Consider the following 22012-nt stretch of genomic DNA (forward strand, 5'->3'; position numbering starts at 1 on the left):
ATCTGTATACGACAGCAGGCTGTATTTTTCTAAAATAATGCTACAAAAAGCTTCGAAATGCACCATCATTGACATTTTAGCAAAGAGGTTCAGTACAGTGACTTGATCGGATCAGTGGTGGACTGTTAGCACTGCAGTCTCGGTAAGAAAGCTTTGCTGTGCCTGCATGGGTTTGCAGATCTCCAGTAAATATCATTGAGATGTGATGTACAGTGTGCAGAAAACTTTCATTGATTCATGCCAAAAATATACAGTACTGAACAAAAGACTTGAGGCAGACCACACAGAGACGGGAACAAAATCACTTAGAAAGAAATCACATAATAGCCTAATTTGTTATGTGAGCTTCAGTGGATTTTTCTTTGTGCGTAGGCTCTGACTCAGGTATTTGGCACCGATTCATTTGGAAAACTTGCTTGGCCAGGCCTTAAGCCTGAAATACTTTGAATGAGAGAAAATGCTGCTAAAACATTCAAGTCATTTTTCATTATTGTCTTTGGGATCATTTGGATTTGTCGACACATTAGCAGATTAAAGAATAGTAGTTAAAACAACAGCAAACAAGACAGCTTCCCAGCAGTCTTTAAAGCAGGCAGATTTAGAACAACCACTGAAACCTGTCCAAAAAGCACAAAAACCTTCATTTGTTAGCCCACATAACCCGATTAGTTTTTTTAAAACTAGTTTATAAAGTCAACATGTTTATTTTTTCTATTTTTTCTTTACCTGAGAGTCAAAACAGTTTGAGTAGTCAGACTGAGTCAGTCATTATTGAGATAAACAGAGTGCAGCAAACTAATCTCAAGGAAAGTAATGGCCTGTGTTGCTTACAGTAGCAATATAAATTACATATACAACAATTATTCTATATCTAAGGGCATTTTCAGTAAAAACTGGACATTTTGCAGAGCTTTTAGACTGATTAAGAGTATGTGTGTTGCTCTTTTTAAAATAGCAAATGAGTCCGTTTAAAATGTATCCCATTTTAATCCAGATTATACTATTTCCCCTGAGTTTGCAGCAGAGCATCAGCATTGACAAAATACACAGCAGAGAGAGAAGCATCATCTTAATTAGGCTGCTTTATAAAGGATGCATTGGGATGTAAAGTGCAGCATGTAATGAATGGACAAGTAAAATGAGTGTTCATGGGCTCATTATAGCTATTTAATTAAATCAACTAATCAAATATGCTAAGCACTTTAATAGAAAATGCTATGCATGTAAAATGTGCTGAAAGAGGCAAAAACAAAATTAGCTAATGTTAGTAAGAGAATGCCAGCCAGCATGGAATTTCATCTCTCAGTAAAACAGATATGCGATTGGATGCTGTGTTTATGATCTGTCACCATGTACAGCAGATCTTCCATGGCAAGCACTGACTATTTGGATTTGTGCGATTAAATGTTTGTACAGGGGCATTAGGTCAGGGGTCACAGTAACCAGGGAACAGCTGGGTGCTACACTCTGACAACATGCTTTTATTTCCAGATTCCCAAGTAGTCAACAGTTGTGCGCATAGACCAGAGACAGTCTATGGCAGAGCCGTCCATGATGGGTCTGTGATCACAGACTTCCATCTAGTGGCAAGAAGACCAAAGTGCAAAATACTTGATTTTAAAATACAGCCACCAGACTTATTTTTACATAGTGTAATTATACGATATGATGCTGTAATTAAGTATCGTATAAAGATTTACACAGTTGTGAATAACCTCTGACCTCTCCTTCTAGATTAATAGATTCATCTGAAGGTCTTTCAATACTATATAGAGCTATTTAAAAGTATGTTACTGCCCTTGTTTTGTCTAAGGAATTATGTCAAAAATTATGTCACATATATTAAAATAGTTTTCAACAGAGCAAATAACAAAATCCTGCCCTTTGTGCTAATTTTTACCACGCTAGGAAAAAATCAACAAAGAAAGCAAAATGAATAGACACAAATTACAATGCTGTTCTGTTAAAAGTAAATACTGCCCAGAGAGTGAGCTGATTTGGTGGACGTCTGTGTGCAGTGCTTCTTGTTACATTGTTATATGTTACTTTAAACTAGTACCTAAAAGACTATTATAGAATGATAGTGTTGCACATCCTGACCAGATCACTACAGATTATAGAAATCCATTAACATATATCTACGGCAACAGATTTAGGAAGAAGTATTTAAGTGTTTCTCTTTCACCATTTGTTTTTTTAAATCACAGCACTTACTTTGATTGCTGTCAGACACTTTTATGTACCGCTGCAAACATGCAGCTTCTACTCTGGGCCCTGTTTCAGGAAGCCGGTTTAGTGGAAAAACTGAGTAAGTATACCCTGAGTTAACGAAAACTCTGGGTTTTCGGTTTCACAAAGCGAGTTCAGCTGCAGCCTGAGTGAGTCACTATGACGACACACGCCGTGAAGCTAACCTGCCCCCTAGCAGGTTTACTACAACTAACCCTGACTGTCTCCGCCCCTTTGTCAGAAACCTGACTGTAGGAAGTGTCAGACATGGCGTGCTCCTTCCTTGAAGAGCCAGTAGATCGTGAAGCCCAAATTCTCCGCAGAGCTCTCCGCCGGGAGAGAATGATCAGAGCGCGTTTGGACATTTTATCATTTCCTGATGATTTCCTGTGTGAACGTTACCGTTTCTCAGCACAATCTATAATTTATTTGGATAACATCCTCAGGCCATATATTACGCATGTGACACATCGCGGACATGCTCTCAGTTCTGTACATATTATTTGTATTGCACTTCGGTTTTTTGCAAACGGGAGCTTTCTGTATAATATTGGTGACGCTGAGCACGTTTCCAAGGCTACCGTCTGTCGGGCAGTCAGGAATGTTACAGTTGCACTGAAACGTCTCCTGTACTCGTCTGTGGTGTTCCCCGGTCATAGACCCACAAGATTTATCAAAGAGGGATGCCACAAAATTGCAGGTATCAGGATGACCAAAACTTAATTTATGATGTGGTGATACTTGGACTACTACTTAAATTCTACATTTATTTTCAGGGTTCCCAGGCGTGATTGGCTGTACAGATGGCACTCACATTCCAATCATTGCTCCTTCAGTAAATGAAGGAGACTATGTGAACAGGAAGTCTTTCCACAGCATTAATGTACAGGTACATAGTTCCCTGTAGCATTTCAAACTAACAAATTATTTCATTATAGTAATGGATGCTAATTTGTGTTCTCTGCACTGTGAAGATCATATGTGATGCTGCCAACATTATCACAAATGTGGAAGCCAAGTGGCCAGGCTCTGTCCATGACTCACAAATATTCCGTGAATGTACACTGAGCACAAAATTTGGACATGGTGAGTTGAGAATACTTTAAAATATATAAAGACCAATTGCTTCAGGGACATTTGAACTGAAGTGTACCCTTCTGTCTTAGGAGAGTTCACTGGCTACTTGCTTGGTGATAGGGGGTATCCATGTTTACCCTATTTGCTTACCCCTTACCCTGACCCTGAACCGGGCCCACAGCAGCGATATAATCTGGCTAATTGCAGGACAAGAGCCAGAGTTGAAATGACTATCGGAATGCTTAAGGCCCGGTTCCAGTGCCTGCAAAGACTCAGGGTCACCCCAGAAAGGGCATGTGACATTATTGTGGCATGTGTGATTCTTCACAACATTGCCACAATTAGAGGAGAACACTGTCCTTCTGAACCAAACATCAGCAGTGATCCAAACCATGAACATCCTGACCCTCCCACGGACATACAAGATGGAAGAGCAGTCAGAGACACCATATGTCACAATCATTTCTTTTGACCCATCACCTCAACATGTTGAAAGAAGAATAAACAGATTTTTTGTTCAACTGGCTTTATTGGTCGCCTGTGTTTCCTGTACACAAAGTATTAAAAGATGTAAACCTCATAAAGTGTCTCTGTTGCTTCCTCCTCTGTAACAGCTGTCAATGTTTCTTCATTATTTTCCTGTAGTAAAGAAATAAACAACATTGCTGTTCTACTGTAAACTCATATAATCTGTGGAGTATTACTCACAACTGCATGTTGGTCTGGCTCAACAGGAGGCTGCACCAGATGCAGTACACCATCACCATCAACTGATAGAATATGAGGTTTATACAGGTCACTTATAACTTACAAGGGACCAAATGGCAATTAACAAACATACCAAGCACCTTACACTTCATTGTCATTATGCTCTCAAAGACAACCAAGACTGAGGGAAGGCAAAATCAGTAGGAAAATAACTTCACTACAAAATAATTCATTATGGTAAAGAGTTTATCAAATGAATGAGTAGCACTGCAAAGGTGACTGTGAAGAAAGGATGTATGCACATCATGTATTATTTTGAATTTACCCCTTATGTAGGCACTTGTGTCTTGTGGGGTTATTGACTCAGAGGATGTCCCCGCAGAGATGCCTTCGGCCACAGGGCGCCCACTGTTTTGGCTGAGGGCCAACTGCTCAGCCTCTGTGAGTGGTGGTGGTGGAGGACCCCCACCTGTTTTTCGGGCCTCCGCTTTTTTTCTGTTGGCTATAACGGGCCACATTTGAGCATACAGAGTAAGCAAATATGTACTTGTAATGTGCTCAGATAATTTCAATAAGTGCTTACAGAGGGGAAATTAATGTAGCCTCTAACTGCAATTGATTTACATGGGACAAACAGACCAAGCACTGTGGCTCATAATACAATTACACCTTACCTGTTTGGACTATATTTTTATATTTCATTTTTACTTGCTGCCAGGCACGTTTGGGGCCTGTTGGGTTGCACCTGCGCTCACATCACATCACAAAATAAAATGTATAAAATAACAAATAAAATAACATATGATAAAATAACGTGTTAAATGGGTGGAAATCCCTAGATCAATGTTTATATTAACACTCACGCATTGACTCTGTCGGCTATGTTTTGCCATGCATGCTCCCTTTCTTTTGCAGCTGAGGCTGTGTTACTTTTTTCCGCGGAATTTGCATGTTATCGGCATATACTGCCATCAGAATTTCGGCCTCAAGCGCTGTAAGATGCATTGACCGCGCCTTCTTTCCCTCCGTCTCCATGGTGACTCGCTTAATCTGTGCTCCGCTTATCAGGGCTTTATGTATCCTCGTCCGCGCGCTTCACTTGGGGTTAAAGCAACTCCGCGTTGACTGAACTAATTGTTATCAGCCTTTCTGAAACGGAATATTCCGAGTTGGACAGTTCGGGGTTACTCAACCGTGAGTGTCGTTTTTCACTCTGAGTTTTCTAAACCGGCTTCCTGAAATAGGGCCCTGTTCAATTCTGTTAAAGAGTTGGGTATTGTGGAGGTCTATCTGAAAATGATGGTGTTGCATCGTAACGTTTCCCAGATGTGACAATGTGATGAGATTGGATTGGACATAAATAGCAAATCTCTTCAGGAATGTGCATGTCTATACTTCTCACTTTTAGGGTGAGGGTCACAAGTAGGGTTGCATTTGTCAGCGGTACATGTTATGAAAAAAAACCACATGAAAAGCAAAAATGCACGAAATGACTTCACTTCAGACTGTACCAAACAACCCATTTGTATTGAAACCATCTCTGGACGTATGATGTATCAGATTTGCTGCTTTTGCATGTTTTGGGGCATTGAAACAAAAATATGTGTCGGCTTAACTTTTTAGATCCTATCTCGCAAAATTGTCTCTGCGTGGCCCTAAGCTAATAGTTAGTGTATAATAAGCCTTAAATATCCAATGATTTTGTTTCAATTTTATATGTAGAATATTTCCTTCTATAAACACTCAAAGTATCCCAAAGTAAGAAGTAGCCCAAAAAGTATTGCGGAGGATGCTCTAGGGGTCTCCAGATATCCTAAGTGCATCAACATGGTTATTGAATTACCTGTAAATACCAGAAGTGTCTCTGGTTCGTGCCTGTGGACTGTGTCTATCTGCATGTTTGCATCATGAAAATGAGCCCGAGCCCATTGCCAGAACTTAAGCAAGTGTGATTTCTGTACGAGAAAAGCTTTGATATAATAAATCTAAACCATTAGCTTTTAGTTTAGCATAAAATGGAATGTGATACAGTTTTGATATTTGACATTTGTGTGATATCACTCGGGGTTATGCATTCATGCTGTTTAGCATGTAACACGTCCGCATGCTTATCCTCGCTACCCCCTGCACCACAAACACGCTTCACATACACACAAACTTTTCTGACGTAATAAAGCACCTCTGTTCTATGAAGAGAATTTTTTCCTGTCCCACTGAGCTCTGAGGCTGCTGAGAGCTAAATCTACCATCTGGTTATCATGGCAGCTAAACTGTGGAAAGAACAGACTGTCATCGGCCAGTGGTGACACATGCAGGTTTGACAGATAAAAAAGCAGCAGGTGGAGCTGCGGAGATAATATGTGCACTTGTTCCTATTGGCATCTACTCGCCAGACTTATATGGTCTATCAACAACGGAACAATCCTGTCATTAAACGCAAAATGTTACATAACCTGCTGAACAGATCACTACAGCTTTGCATGGTGCAGGTTTAGCAAAACTTTAGTTTCAAATTGACTCATGTTGCTCCCAACGACTAAATCTCTAATAGGGAACTGTAAGGAAAAAGTGTAGATTGTGCAAAATATGTTGAAATTTTCTATTTCAAATGTACAACTATGAAGAGACGGTATCTTGGGTTTGCATACTTTGGCTGGCATGCAGGGCTGAAATAGCTTTTCAGGGTTTTTCCAGAATTTCAAACTAAAACCTCTAAGAAAATGTAAAATGTAAAAATGAAGTCTGTGTGAAGAGTGTGCATGTGGTTCGTTACTGTTCAGGTCAAGCACACTGCTGGGTTGATGAGGACCCCCTCTCTGAATGCAACTATCTTTGGTCTCAGCAAGGTTGCGTGGTGTGAGTCATATTCATGGTATGGTGAATCTTATGTGGTTAGGGATGCCATTTGGGAGGGAAACCCTGGATTATCCAGGGGTCCCAGAGCTGGACCAGCACCCTGGAACATGCCAAAGCTCAAAGAGCCGCCACTGAGCTGTTGTCGGTGGGTCCAAAATGTCTCGTCTGTATCCCTTCCCTTCCTGGTCTAATCATTTGGATAGGAGGCACCAATTTAATCCACAAGCCCTACTTCTTCCTATGTCCTTTAAAACACTCGTCTACCTGACCCAAACTGCTTTTCAAGTATATCAATTTGAAGCAAAATATAGAAAAGGCATGCATGAATCTACTGACACATGCACATTTATATTTTGCTGTCATTTCGAGAAACTGAAAACACATTTTAGACCATTTTTCTGTGTTCTAGTTTATAAATAAGCAAGCCTAGGAAAAAATGTTTGTCTCAAAAATATGAAAAAATCCATCACTTAAGTAAATTACCTACTTACCATGTCCCTCTTATTTCAGCTTTCCCTCGCCAAGCTACAGCATTGTTAAATATGGACCAGGTTTACCACAACAGCAACCATCCCAAGGCGTGCATTTGTTATGTGTGACACAGACTATAATTGTGGCTCTGGGAGTGATAATGGATTACTGGAAAGCCCACGGCAGTAGAAGAAGCATTATAAATTGTCTGTGTCTTCCTGCTGAGTAATTCTATATGCGGTGAGAGTGGCTAGGCTGCGTCAGCCTCATTCCCAAACTGTGCTCCTGTACCACACAGCCTCTCGTGTTACCATGTAACCTTTTCTGACTAGGGATTTCAGAGCTTGTCTGACAGGGTACAGTTAAACCTTCCACCAGACCAATCTACCAGCACTCTGCTCCGACCCTACTGGCTCTTGGCTATTGTAGTGTGGAGTCTGTGTGGAGATTTATTTAGCCATCTACTGTATCACAATTTGTCCCCACAAAAGGTAGTTGTTATGGAGTATGCAGTGATTCAGAGCTGATGCTGATATAAGGAAATAAAGAAGTAGGGAAAAGGAAGATACATTCATATAAAATAGTGTACTGTTTACTCCCTTTTTACTTATATATTTCTAAAACAAGCACAATATACTTTTGAGTATATGACAGTATAATATAATCTAAATAATAAAATATTTTTTTGTTGTAGCAGTATTGTTTGTTGTTGCCTGTGAAAAAATTGTTTAATGCTGTTAAAATGTATCTGGTCTGATTTTTTTTTTTGTTACACAAATAGTAGCTTTGAAAAAGATAAAGGTTTTACACAGTGCAATTATGACCACAGAGCAGCATATCACATTTGATGTTTATTTCATATAAAATATCATGGCATTCCTATTTGAGTATTCTCAAATGTAAATCAAAAAGACCGCAGTGGCAGGAAACGTCTGTGTAACCTCTTCTTCCTTTAGAAACAATAAACACTGTCAATACTCTCCATGACGGCGTGGCAGCAACTCACTGAGCTTGGGCGAAGCAAGGATCTTTGAAGGAGAGAAAGAGAAACCAAAAAAGACAGCTCCTGAAAATAATAATTTTTCCTGAGATGCAGTGTTTTTGTGTGTATGTAGCATTTTAATGGCAGCAATTCTTTTGAGTCATTACATGTGTGTATTTGACTGCCTGTGTGTGTTTCCTATAGGTCATTGTTTAGTGGCTATGGCTAAGTGCAAAACTTTCTGAAGTTTTTCAAAAGAGATGCTTGAGATCTGTGCTAACTTGCTGTAACATATATAGTACTGAAGTTTAACAAAAGTATTCATGTAGTCAGAGCAGCTTACTTTAAAATGAACACCAAGCGTACATAGAACATGTTTTAATTAATTAAAGACAACAAAAAATAAAGAGAGCAAGAGAAAGAATGGTGGCCTTGCCATCTGACATGTTAACTATAGTGTCATTCATGAATGAATCCTGACTGGATTTTCTTTAACTAGATATTTTCGAAATTGTTTTCACACAGTGACTTTTGATCACCCAGTTCTTCCCTGAGTCCAAGTTATCCGCAAAACTCCTGAGAAATACCTTTATGAAACAGGCCGTTGATACAGAGATATAAAAACCTCTTTGTGGTTGAATCTGTGGTGTTTAGTTTGTGGTGTTTCAAGTGCAAAACTATGGTGCCCCTGTGAGGCCAAATGTACTGCACCTTCAGAAAGCACCACCAAATGTGAAAATGTTCCAAAAGCACATAAAACACACATCAGAAGTTGAATAAAATAGAAGAGAACTATTAAAAAAAATGTCAAAAAGCACAACAGAAGCGTTTTGGGGGAAACAAAACTGTGACGGACCAGCTCCTGAAGTGACAGAAACCAAAACACTGCACTGAGATAGTGAAGGCATGAAGGAGAGGATTCACCAGTGCTGTGAAGGAGGAAAAAGATGAATGCACAATCTCTTCCATCTTTTTCCTCCTTCACAGCACTGCTGAATCCTCAGATGGAGATGGAAAAGATGGAAGATATTGTGCATTCATCTTTTTCTCCCTCATATAGTATTTTTGTCATGTTTTGTGATTATTTTTTTTGTGAGCTTGGGCTGCATTTTTTTTCTACGTCCTTTGTGTTTTATACAACTTCTGTTGCGTTTTATGTGCTTTTGCAGTTGTTTTTCTTATAATTTCAGGTGTTTTCTTAAACAGTTTGACCTCTTAGGGCCACCGTACAAAGCAATTGCTTGAAAAAGCTACAAAAAACAGATTTTTCTATATGTTTACTTGCAGTAATCCACTTTAGCATGAGAGCTGTTTCTGAAGTTTCACTGAATATCGTTTTAGACCCTGACTAATTACAGTATTTTATCTTTGATTAATGTCAAACAGAGGCTTTGCAATAATCTTTATAAAGCAGTTTAGTGTGAAAACACTTTTGCCGGATTACTGATCTCCTTCAGTAAGGAAACATGTATTTCAACCATATGTTTTGCATTCTGTCTGCACTTGCACCGTGTCCTTTATCATTCTCACCTTCAATAGCAAATAGCCACTGGGGATACAAGTGTTAACCCTGACAGCTGATGAGCTGTCCGTACTTGGGAACAGCGTGAGGAGCAGAGTATAGGTCAGGTTTTTCCGTTGTTGACAAATGGGTGCCAGTATATAGGCGCCAGCGCTTTGTCGCTCAGCCTACTCCTGATGGACTGTACTGAGATGTGGAAAAGTTTGAGGTCAATGTGCAGAGTCACGTCTCAGTAGGTGGGCCTGTTCATGAATATGAACTCGTGTGTCAGCGACAGTGTGTATGTCTGTCCTCTTTAATTCTGTACAGCAACACATGTGCAGGAAGTTTCCTCTCCCACAATCCCCCTCTCCTCTGCATCAACAGTTCTTAGGTGTCAGCTGGATCACCTGTGTCCCGTTGTCTTTGTGTCCCTCACGGTGTGTGGACAGCAGGCTTATATTGGGAACCTCGGAAGTTCTTTCCACTTGGTGGCCTCCAGAGGAAAACCAAACCCTTTTAACTTTTACTCAACTTCTGTCCTTGAACAGTGTTGGCTCAGGATTAGTGAGCTGTAAAATAAATGATGACTTTTAAACTTAATGAACAGCAAATAAAAAAATCTTTAATATTCATATTTAACCATAAATACAATCAAAATAACTCAAAAATGCAGCAATACACTGCAGAAAGATAGAAAACAGTCTGCTAAATAGTCAGAATGGTGGTGATTTGGTAAAAATTTAAATGGCTCCTCTCTGCTACTCTGAGTGAAACAAGTTAGGTATAAAAAGCGATAAACTGATAGTATTTGGCAGTGTTCAGAAATAATCTCAGTCCTCTTTAATTAGTAACTTTTTTACCACTTCGCACGTGCTGGCATCCCTCCTTCAATCTTGTTACAATGTGAAAAACAAAATGAAAATGCGATTAATGGTGTAATGTGACTAAACCTGCTGAAAAATGGCACGGGCTCTTCAGATTTAGAGATGTTATGCTTTTCTTTATTGGCCCTAAACTATATTTGTTTATCTTGCTTTTTACAGCATCATATTTAGTTCAGCATTCTTGGGATTCTAACACCTGACTGAAGGGCTTTTGAAGTATCTCAAATGTCACATAGCGACCCTCCCCAGCATCCCCCACTGTACACTCGAGCCCTCAGCTCTTATCACTGGCCACCGAGTCCCTTACGTCCACAGCGGTGTTGCACTGTAATTGGGAGAACAGCCATCTGCTATTCTTAAAACTCAGCTCGGTGGTGAAGGATTGGAAGAGAGCTATCTGTTGTCCCTCCAGTCCTTTTAACTTGTCTGCAGCTTTGTCTGGCACTATGTTTTTTGTGCTAGTTGAGACTTTGTGAGAGTAACTGGACTTTAGATTAAATAAACGCTTTTTATTAGAAGTCACGTTTAGGTCAATCATGAGCTCCAGCCTTGTTAACTCTTTAGCCAAGGTTTATGATCCAAACCCTCTTCACGGGCAGAAGCCAGGTGGAAGGAAGCTTTCTCTAAATGGATCAGAAAAGTTTCAAGCTGCTTCTTCCTCTTCTTCATCATCATCCTCTTGCTCTCCTCATGATGTTGCCCTGCGATCTGTGGAAAGTCGAATGGACTTCCTGAGCTCTCAGATGGAGCGTTTGCTCAACATGCAACAGACTGTCTTGATCAAGCTGGATGGCCTGTCGCAGGATGTCAGGGGTATGGGTTTGGATCTAGCTTCAATACGTGAAGAAAGCCATGGAAAAAGCCGTGGGTCTGGGGTAGAAGCAGTATGCAGGGAGCTGCATGGGGCCATGGAGAGGGCCAGTGAGCACATGGAGAGTCAGGGACGCAGGTTGGAGGGGGTGGAGAAACTGGTGGAGGGCACCCAGCAGGTGATAAGCTTCATCGGTGAGGTGGTAAAGAGCTCCAGGTTGGTGGAGCTTCTGTTCAAACAGCCTGGACGGAAAGCCAACAGGAAGGTGAGAAGTTTAAACGACATCATGAGCAAGTTTTCCACTAGAATCTAGCAAAAGCACTTTTAAAGTTCCATCATTTTTATCTGCATTGTTGAACATGGCAGTGAAAGTGAAAGGTCTCACTGTATAGTGAGCATGGTTGCATTGGTATCCTCTTGACTGAATGTATTCATATTGTGTATATGTGACAGTTCAAATAACATTTAAATGGCAATGTTTTTTAAAACTCTGCCTTTTAACTCCTGTGAGTTTAGATATGACTCCTATGTGGCTGGTCTTGGCTCTGCTGTGCCTGCTGTAATGTTAAGTGATTTACCATTGAGACTGTGATCGGCCTCCGAGGTGTAAATGATTAATGTCACATTGGTTATCTTTCCCAGACCACGTCTTTATCAGCTTGCAGTGCAGCTGCACAGCTTCAGTCCAACAGTCGTCAAATTCTTAATCGTTCTTAATGCCATGATTTATTAGAGAGACTCACTTCCTAGTGCTGTAACCAAATATGAATATATGTTACAGATGTGTAACACATGCAACATATATTGCATAGTTCATGCATTCATATAATCTATGGTTACACTGCTGATTGAGAGGCTTTTTTTAGATACAGGGTTAAGGAGACAGATTTGTTGCACCATATGGCGACTGTCATATATACTGTATGCAGGGATAAAGTGAATATTTCTCTTTTAAAGTGTGGAACTGATTCGAGTGATGTGTAGCATTTCAACTGCTGTAGTTGAAATGCCACATATTTCCTCTTTGGCCAGAAGGAGGCATCTGCTGAGCAAGACATCAATACACTTGAGTTATGAGGGAAAACCTTCCCAACAGAAACTGCTTTGAAGCTTGTTGTCACATTATTGCACAAATGGAAATATCTGCATCTATCAGCAATTTTCCTTTCTATGAGAAGTTTCCACCAATTGCAGGTTTTGCCCCACTTTTGAATGTTACGCACAATGTCTAAAACCTGATCTTTCTTTCCTCTGTTAACATCCAGGCAAAGGATGATAAGGAAAAAGCCAAGCTGAGCCTGAAAGGTTTAAAGGCCCAGAAAAAGAGAAAACCGCAAGAAACGTCAGGTAAACTCAAACAAGATATTACACAATCCACAATCACAAGTTTATGCAGAGCCCACCACAAAATTTCTAAACTCGTTATCTGCATATAATACATCATAAATCTGAAATATATGTACATCATGGAATATAACGGACTTTAATATAACAGGGAGACCAGTTCAGGATTTCTGAGAATTGTTTTTGTAATATAAGATATGTGTTCTGTTTAGCATAAAAACATAAAATATAAGTAAATGATGGGAAACATATTAAGAAGGCCTTTAAAAATTTTAAATCTTATATGTAGACAAGCTATGTAATGATCCCTGGAAGTCTCGCATGGCTGCACTGCTACATCTGCTGACTTTTTGGCAGACATAAATACAGTTTTCATCATGTTTGAAGGATAACAGCATAAAAAGGGAGACAAGAGGCAGTTCAGCCTTTATTTAAATATATGAGAAATCAAACAAAACACTACAAATTCAGGCAATGAGAAGAAAAAAATGCAAAAAGACACTGAAGACATCGCAATCTGACAAAAGTGAGGGAAGACAGTATAAGAGACCCAAGTAGGAGAATGAAACAGTATCTAAATAAATAGGATACATTCACATCGACCAACATGTAAACAGTCAGAACACAAAAGGCAAAGTGAATAAAATTTAAACAGTATTTGTCTGCAATAATCCCCCATGTTTACATGTCAAGCTCGCATAATAAATGTATATATGAGCAAAATTTGAAACACAGATGACAGATCAGAATTTAGGTCTTAGCTTGACAGCTTTAATATGGATCTGAGAACCGGATCTGCACTCGTGTCTTCACAACACTCTGCAACAAACTATCCAGAGGATGATGTGAGATTTTTATCTGAATTGGGCCAGACTTATCGAGCAAGTGACCACCCAGACTAGCATAAGATGTAAATATGTGATGAGTGAATTCCATCTATCTGAGGATTATCAATCATCTGATTACATTCATTTTTAGTAAATATAATACAGCGTTTTCACCAAACATCTGGTTGTATCCGTGTATTTTCTTCACTACAGACACCTCCTCCCTGAATGAGCCTGTGCTCCAGGAACAGGTGGAAAAGCTCAACAGGCAGAACACCGAGCATTCGCACATAAACATAGAGGCTGAGGGGGATGGAAGAAGTGGAAGACAGGATCTGGAAACGCTGATCCTTGAAGAACCGCACACCTCTGTTGCCCAGTCAGACGAAAGGCAGGAGGAGGCTGAGGAAAGGCAGGATGAGGAAGGAGAGGGGGGTATATTTGAAGACTCTGAGCCAGAAGAACAAGAAAAAGAAGAAGAAAAGCAAAATGGAGAAGATGTTAGTCTTGAAAATCGTGGAAAAGTGAAAGATGATGTGAAGACAACGCATAGAGAAGAATCATCAAAATCAGAAAAAGCCTGGCTCTGCAGGGCCTCTGTGCTTCAGTATGACAGGTGTGTCTTAGCAAAGCTACCATATATCTTTATGCTACTTGCTATTAAATTCATTAAGTTAACTATTTATTTTCTTTACTTGTACTTCTTTGGATCATTAAGCCAGCTAAGAGGAAATTATTTTGTTGGGGGAGGAAAAGGGGAACTTCAAACCACATCACACATTCATATTCTGTGCCTTCCTTTCTGAAGCTCCGAGGAGGCTGGTGATGTGGCCACTTGTAGCAAACGCCACGTCCCGGAAGAAGACCTTGGAAAAGACGACCTCAAAAAGAGCCGGGTGGAGGACAGTAAAGTGGAAAGGGCTGATGGACAGGTCGTAGAGGGAGCCGAGCCACAGGTCTCCATATCTGACCAAGCGAAGACAGAAGACGAAGGGGAGGCGGCGGAGGAAATAAAGGAGTTTATTATTGGTAAGAAAGTGTGTGAGTGCTTCTTTTCTGAACGGTCCAGGGAGGTTGGGGTGTAGGCTGTTGCTTTCTACAACTAATGCTACGACATGTAAATGGGAGTGTTTGTAGAAATCAGGTAAGGAAAGATTTCAGGAACTTGTGTTTTGAAATTTAGGCCTCTGAATCACCGTCAGTGTCAGTCAATATATTGTATACATGCAGTATCTTATCAATGTGCATGTGAGGGAGTAGAGACCGCAGACTGACAAAGATCAAGAAGTAGTGCTGTGCAATACTGCAAATTTCAATATCGATCCAATCCCAGGAACATGCAGGGCACTATTAGAGGAGGACAGGGTTTCATGATGAATGAGATGAATCATCATCAATCTGAAAACTCAAAACACATTTTAATGATCATTAAAACACAGTGATTTTTACTTAACACAACAAAACATGCATTTCAGCTTTAATGTATTTTTTGGGGGGAGATGTAAAAAAGCACTTTAGGTCAATTTCTGTTGTTTAAATCTGCTATAAGCTGCAAATAAAAGATATGTGACAGTCAGCAAAAAACGGTCAGACACTTTTCATAGTGCATCTTTGAGGGTTTTTTTTTTTTCCATTTCCAGTGCTATCCATAAAAGATGCATTTAGGCTTCATGACCTCAGTGTTTCAAAATCCTGGACTGCTCAGCGCAGTATTCATGCATCCTATAGGCTCTCCGTGTAGACTCAGCTTGATGAGTTACTTTATGACATTTGCCTCTGCGTTCCTCAGACTTTAAATCAGCTTCAGTGTCATAACAGCATGCCTGTGCGAGCGTCACTAACATGTCAGCGAGCACAGCTGGCGGAGCACATAATGAGACGCCGGCATGCTGCTATTTTAAACTACTTTGTTTCTGGGTGCTGAGACCTCTTCCTCAGCCTTTCGTTCCCTCTCTGCACTCAGTAACAGTAACTTGTCTTCTCTTTGCCTTTCTTTTTCATTTCTTCTTCAGACTCAAGTCCTCCACCGCTAGCACCTTTCGACCACCGCATCGTTACTCCCAAACCCCACCAGATCGCCACCTATTACACTATCAACAGAGAGGAGGTCCTGGGAGGGTGAGGGAAACACTCAGAACATTCATCTCTCATTACAGAACTTTATTTTCATTTCGCTCAGTTACAGGCACAGATGCTTAGTGTGCACTGGCACTCAATAATGAAATAACAGACGATCTCACACCCTGCGCTAATAATTTTAGTTGCCCCCCCAAAGGGCAAATGGTGCTGACCCTCAGGGGGCTCTCTGATGTAACAGACCAGCGCTAAATCCTGCCTCTCAAATAGAAGATTACTCCTTAGCACGCAAACACATTTGTCAAATTACACAAGAGCATAGCCTGAATTTCTATATGAGTCAATAAACTATTATAATGTATAGACATAAGTAAGAGTCACAAACAAATTGTTATTTTGATATTTAAAAGAATTTTCAGCTTTTTAATGGCAGCTGATTCATAAAACCCCTTTGTTTAATTGGTCCGACATAAACATTAAAGAGATCCTGAACAAAACCAATCAAAACCGTATCCAAATACGCTTGAGCAGCAAACACCAGCAAACGTGAAACAACATATTTCAGCGCCAGGAATATTTGTTTTTAATAATAAAATCCAATTTACAGAATGGTTGTTCTCCGGCTCTTCATCCCATCTGTCCACACCTCTAACTCCTCCGTGTGTTTGCTTTTCTTTCATTAGGGGACGTTTTGGACAAGTCCACAAGTGCGTAGAGAACTCGTCTGGTCTGACTCTGGCTGCCAAGATCATCAAAGCCCGGAGCCAGAAAGAGAAGGTGCAGCAATGATTGGCTGGTTAATGCTGAATACGAAACAGAATCCAGGTTTAGCGATGCTGCTGAGATGCCAGTTTTCTCAGACAGTCTAATACATGGTCACTTTTATCACTGCACTATAAAGGATTCGATTTTAAAAATAGACACGCTGAGGTAATGGGCATTTGTCAGCCCCATTGTGTCTTTATTTCTCTCAGTCAACTAGATATGCGGTGGAGGTCAGATGTCAGAGTATAGCTGTGTGGTTAGATTATAATCTGAAGTATTTAAAAAGCTCATTAAACTTGTAGCCAGATCCTCAAATGATGATCCACGACCAAACAGCTGGCACTTTGTGTCTGACTGTACGTCTGTTTTGTCTTATTTGTATCTAACTATGCCCCCGAATGGCTGTAGCACAGGCTGCTATGAGTTGCATGCTGCTAATATAAATATTTACTTTTTAATCAAGTCCCTTAGGTCTGTAACTTCTGTTTCCATTGAACATTTTAAACTGAACCACAAGCAAAAACTGCCATGAAGGATTTGATCTACCTCGTCCCTAACATACCATCTTGACCAAACCAACCTTTCTATAGCAGTCTGCAGTAGCTTAAATCATAGAAAGGACCCTGCCTGTTTGATCGCTCCAGTTTTATGATATGAGGGACCAAAGAGGAATAATTGTGCAGTGAAGCAAAAGGCACTCTTGCACTTTTTGACATGCTTCAATAAGGCAAAATATAACCAGCACTTGGCTTTTAAGGTCTTTTTTTTTTTTTTACAAATTCAACAGCTGATATGTTACACACTGAAAATCCTCAAGACAAGCATGACTTATTTGTGTTCATAACTTATTCCTTGTAAGCTTTAAAAATCTTGCAGACTGGCTTTTTCTTGTTTTCCTCTCCTTACCCCCAATTGGTCAAAGCAGATGGCCCCGCCCCTCCCTGAGCCTTGTTCTGCTAGAGGTTTCTTCCTGTTAAAAGGCAGTTTTTCCTTTTCACTATCACCAAGTGCTGCTCATTTTCTGTTTGTTGGGATTTTCTCTGTATTATTAAATCTTTAACCTACAATATAAAGCTCCTTGAGGCAACTGTTGTGATTTGGCTCTAAAAAATACAATTGAATTAAAATTAATATAGTTTTGTCATTCATTAACTTCCATATTTACGTGTCATTTTCCTATATGTGATTTTAAATTTGATTTACATTTCATTTCCGTCTATCAGGAGGTGGTGAGGAATGAGATCCAGGTGATGAACCAGCTGAACCACGCCAACCTCATTCAGCTATACGCTGCATTTGAGTCGCGTAACGACATCATCCTGGTCATGGAATAGTAAGTTTGTGTGTGTCTGTGACAATACAAAAAGAGCCTCTACAAATTCGAACTGGCTGTAACAGTGTCTCTCTTTGTGTGGTAGTGTGGAAGGAGGGGAGCTGTTTGACCGCATCATTGACGAGAACTACAACCTCACAGAGTTGGACACGGTGCTATTTATACGGCAAATCTGTGAAGGGCTGCAGTACATGCATAAAATGTACATCTTACATCTCGACCTCAAGGTAAACCTACTTGAGTCTTCGCATCACAGTAGGAATAATCTCTTTCAGTATTTTTATTTATTTTTCAATATGTTACAACATTCATTTGGAGCCTAAACAGTCTAATGAAAAGACAAGTTTATAAAGTTTCAAAATAAAAGCTTCCATCTCTGTTAATGAAATAGAATTTAGGGTGTTGTCTGTGTTCTTTTCTTTATCTTTTGCACCTATGCCAAAAAGAAGAACGGCCTCTAAAACACAGTATATGTGACACCAGAATCTGTGTTCTTTTTCAGCCTGAGAACATTCTTTGTGTCAGCAGAGCTACTAACAAGATTAAAATCATTGACTTTGGCCTTGCCAGGAGGTAAGATTTATAGTCACCTCATCTTTCATGCACTGGTTTATTTGAGTATGTTTTTCTCTTATGGTTCTGGTTCCTCTGACAGGTATAAGCCTAGGGAGAAGCTAAAGGTCAACTTTGGAACGCCTGAGTTTTTAGCTCCTGAAGTCATCAACTACGAGTTTGTGTCATTCCCAACGGACATGTGGAGTCTTGGAGTCATCACCTATATGCTGTGAGTCAAGGAGTTCATTCAGTGCACACACAGAGACACAACCTGTACAGTTCCTGACATCTGTATTATTCTTAATGTCCAGACTCAGCGGCTTGTCTCCGTTTCTGGGGGATGATGACAACGAGACGCTGAACAACATCCTGGCCTGTGAGTGGAACTTTGAGGAAGAGGAGTTTAAAGACGTCTCAGATGAAGCTAAAGACTTTATCACACGTCTTCTGGTGAAAAGCAAGAGCTGGAGGATGAGTGCAACAGAGTCCCTCAAACATCCCTGGCTGTCAGACCGGAGTCTGCACTATCAACTAAATCGCAAGGTAAATACTAAATTCACCTTACCGCAAAATTTACTTTATAGTAAACAGTGAATAATACAAAATACAATTTTAAAAATGCTTCTTTTTATTAGTAAAATGCATCTGAAATATAAAAGATCAAAAGTTTATTAATTCAAATATGAATGTGTACCATTCAAGTAAATTTCACTTGATTAGATTTGTACTTATGTAACAACATTAGATGTAAATTTTGCATGTAAGCAAATGAACCAATATGTGTGTAATATCTATTGTAAACATGAAAGGAAGACTTAAAAGTGTTTGTGTTATGCATCTTTGAAGCCTGTTTGCTATCCTAATTCAAAGAGTGTAATAACAAACAGTTTTACTGGATCCTCTTACTGCAGAAAACTAAGTGCCACTCCACGCATGGTCCTCCTTCAGAGAGTAAGACAAGTAAGAGATTTTTGTCTTCATTTTCCTGTTAGCTTATATATAAATGTTTTAATTAATTTTCAACCCAAAGAGCCTATTGTAGGACAGTTTCTCAACTTTTCTTCTATTAAGCCAAACATATTGTTTGCTTTCCTCTTAGAAACTATGTGAGACCCTCGGCATGCCTTTTGATAATGAAAGGAGCTGGAGCCCAACACTGGACCAATGCTGCTGTACCTGTGTATGAACTTGATAACTACTCTCCTCCATCCGTCTTCTGCATCGCTCCATATCTTGCAGTTCTGACTCCAGATAGTGTGATGCACGGTAATAACAGACACTCCTATTCTGTAGTGTCTGAAAACACTGATGATGAAGAACCCAAACTGTTGGACACATAAAGGCCACGTGACCTGTCTGCTTCCACATATATGACAGATCAGCTGTGTATAGCATCAAACCATCATTGTTATTCAGCCACAGTTTGTCATATTGTCCTGTTTTCTTGCATGCTTTGCACTTTCTTCATTTATTTTCTCTAAGAGTCAGAAAACATTTTTAAACACAATATAGACTGAATTCTCTTATTTGAATAATATATTTTTGCGATTTTTTTTTCTTTTAATTTACAAGTCTTATAAAAACGAAATGTTTTTTTTCTTGAACATAACTTTAAGTATATTTAGAATTTGATTGAATTAGAAGTCATAGCTGATTAATTTATTTTGTGTACAGCACAGCACTGCATACCCTCACTTCCCGTTGAGGATTGACAAAATGTTAGTGATCAGTGAACCAGTGAATATATCTTGGTTTGTGCCATCGTTCACCCTAATTTTTAAGCCCTATCACCTTCTGTATGCATTTATGCCGCCACCTTGTCTTGCTTCGGCAGTTTGGAGTAGCCCTTTCACCTTCCATGAAGGCATCACGAACAACAGAATACTACCTGTGAATAATATATATATATTTTTTTTTTCATGACTGAAGTGGATTCTTATGTTCATTTATTTACTGGTTCAACACCAGAATGTACTTGAAGAGCTTTTATTCAATAAGTGATTTTTTTTCAATGGAGAAGAGCAGGATTTAATGTAGATATGCACAGATGGTAAGTGCATCTGTGCAGCTCAGTTTGACGGAGAGCCAACAACAGAGCAGAGAAGACACCAGCCATTGCTTTTTCATCCCTTTCAAGGAGATGAAAACTGAATGTGACTTCAACGCTCAGTTGTTTGCTTTTCCATTTGGAAGCAGAAAAGCTCTGTGAATTCAATACTTGTGCATTTGAATTTATTATTTCTTTTTCAGGTTTTCTTGTGCAATTATGAGAGATCAGTAATTATGAAATATTATTATGTTAATAAATAACTCACACCAGACAACATTCATAGTGCATCTTACTTACTGGGTATTTTTGGAAATTGAAAAAGAAATATGACAGTAAAGATACTTCTGCTTTGGAATTTTCTTTGATTTTTTAAAAGGTTCTAAAGTAGGGCACCCCTGTTGCTCACAGCAGAGTAGGTAACCCATGTAACAAAGCCTCTAGCCCTCAATACAGTGGTCTAGGTCCCCCCTTTCCTCTCTTGTGTACGCTGTCATATCATAAAGATAAAGAAGGTACAGCAAGCACTGAAGCCACTGTGTGACTTGTCTCAGGTAGGTCAAAGTCAAAAGCCTTTACTTGGCACTGGTTCTGTACATAATCTGGCATTTCAAGACCCAGTTAGAGCTTGCTTTATTTAAGCATTATGCAATTCTGTTATTCCAGCTTAATGTACTTGAGTTGGACCAACTTAATTAATTAATGATGAATCAACTTATTTACTGCACTTGAGTCCAACTTAATTTGATGGAAATGATCCAACTCATGCAAATTTTGTTAGGCCAACTCAAATACAAACAGAAGTGTGAATAGAAAGCCATTTATTAATGTGGAAATCCTTTCCACGATTATTTAAGTTCACGTAAAGGGTTATTTTTAGGAGTGTTCAACAAAGTCTAGTCTGGTTAACATAAAACTTGTCATGTGCATCTTTCAATTTTATGGATTTATAACAAATTTCACATACAGCTGCTGCTTCATCTATGCTCTTCCACTTATTACGGGTAGCCTGAAGTCTATCCCAGCTGTCGAGAGGCGGGGTACACCCTGGACAGGTCGCAAGTCTATTGCAGCGATAACACCGAGAGACAGAAAAGAATTTGCAATCACATTCACACTTATGGGTAATTTAGAATAACCAATTAACCTAAACACACTAACTGCATGTCTTTGGATTGTGGGAGGAAGCCAGAGTACCTTGACAGAACCCATGCAAGCACAGAAATACCAATAGCACACATATGGTGTGTATCCTTTTCTGCCCTACTGCAGAAGTGCAGTGAGTTATCTCGCCTGTTTACCTCAACTAGAGTTGCTCAGTTCAGAGGAAAATCCCTCATGTGGGGAAAGATAAGATAAGATAAGATAACCTTTATTAGTCCCACACGTGGGAAATTTGTTTTGTCACAGCAGGAGTGGACAGTGCAAAAGTTATGAGGCAAAAATTAGAATACAATAAGAATAAATACAGTACACAACTGTACAGAATAGAATAAAATACTATATACAGTAGAATAAAATAAAATAAATATACAATAAGATA

At 39.5% G+C, this 22012-nt stretch overlaps 1 protein-coding gene and 1 long non-coding RNA gene across 3 annotated transcripts in view; both read left to right on the forward strand.

Moving 5' to 3' along the window:
* Positions 1–20746, forward strand: part of mylk4b (myosin light chain kinase family, member 4b) — a 37126-nt gene extending 16380 nt beyond the window's left edge. The window contains exons 1-13 of one of the 2 annotated variants that reach the window (XM_086269338.1): positions 10898–11787; positions 12788–12869; positions 13907–14309; positions 14502–14722; positions 15706–15811; positions 16453–16546; positions 17758–17867; positions 17953–18094; positions 18370–18440; positions 18523–18651; positions 18734–18965; positions 19334–19382; positions 19522–20746. In XM_086269338.1, coding sequence (XP_086125464.1) covers positions 11248–11787; positions 12788–12869; positions 13907–14309; positions 14502–14722; positions 15706–15811; positions 16453–16546; positions 17758–17867; positions 17953–18094; positions 18370–18440; positions 18523–18651; positions 18734–18965; positions 19334–19382; positions 19522–19532 — 2190 coding nt within the window. In that variant the 5' untranslated portion in view covers positions 10898–11247 and the 3' untranslated portion in view covers positions 19533–20746. Of the gene's footprint in view, positions 1–10897; positions 11788–12787; positions 12870–13906; positions 14310–14501; positions 14723–15705; positions 15812–16452; positions 16547–17757; positions 17868–17952; positions 18095–18369; positions 18441–18522; positions 18652–18733; positions 18966–19333; positions 19383–19521 lie in introns of those variants that run through there. The other variant, XM_086269339.1, reaches the window with a different exon arrangement.
* LOC147309757 (uncharacterized) lies at positions 3019–3831 on the forward strand. The gene is made up of 2 exons (XR_015125781.1): positions 3019–3315; positions 3396–3831. It is a non-coding gene; the product is annotated as an uncharacterized LOC147309757 (long non-coding RNA).
* Positions 20747–22012: the final 1266 nt, after the last annotated feature.

Source organism: Aulonocara sp. 'chitande type north' Nkhata Bay, linkage group LG17 (assembly GCF_057382095.1).
Source record: "Aulonocara sp. 'chitande type north' Nkhata Bay isolate Kocher_YH1m ecotype deep benthic linkage group LG17, A_spYH_male_GT1.1, whole genome shotgun sequence".
Taxonomy (NCBI): domain Eukaryota; kingdom Metazoa; phylum Chordata; class Actinopteri; order Cichliformes; family Cichlidae; genus Aulonocara; species Aulonocara sp. 'chitande type north' Nkhata Bay.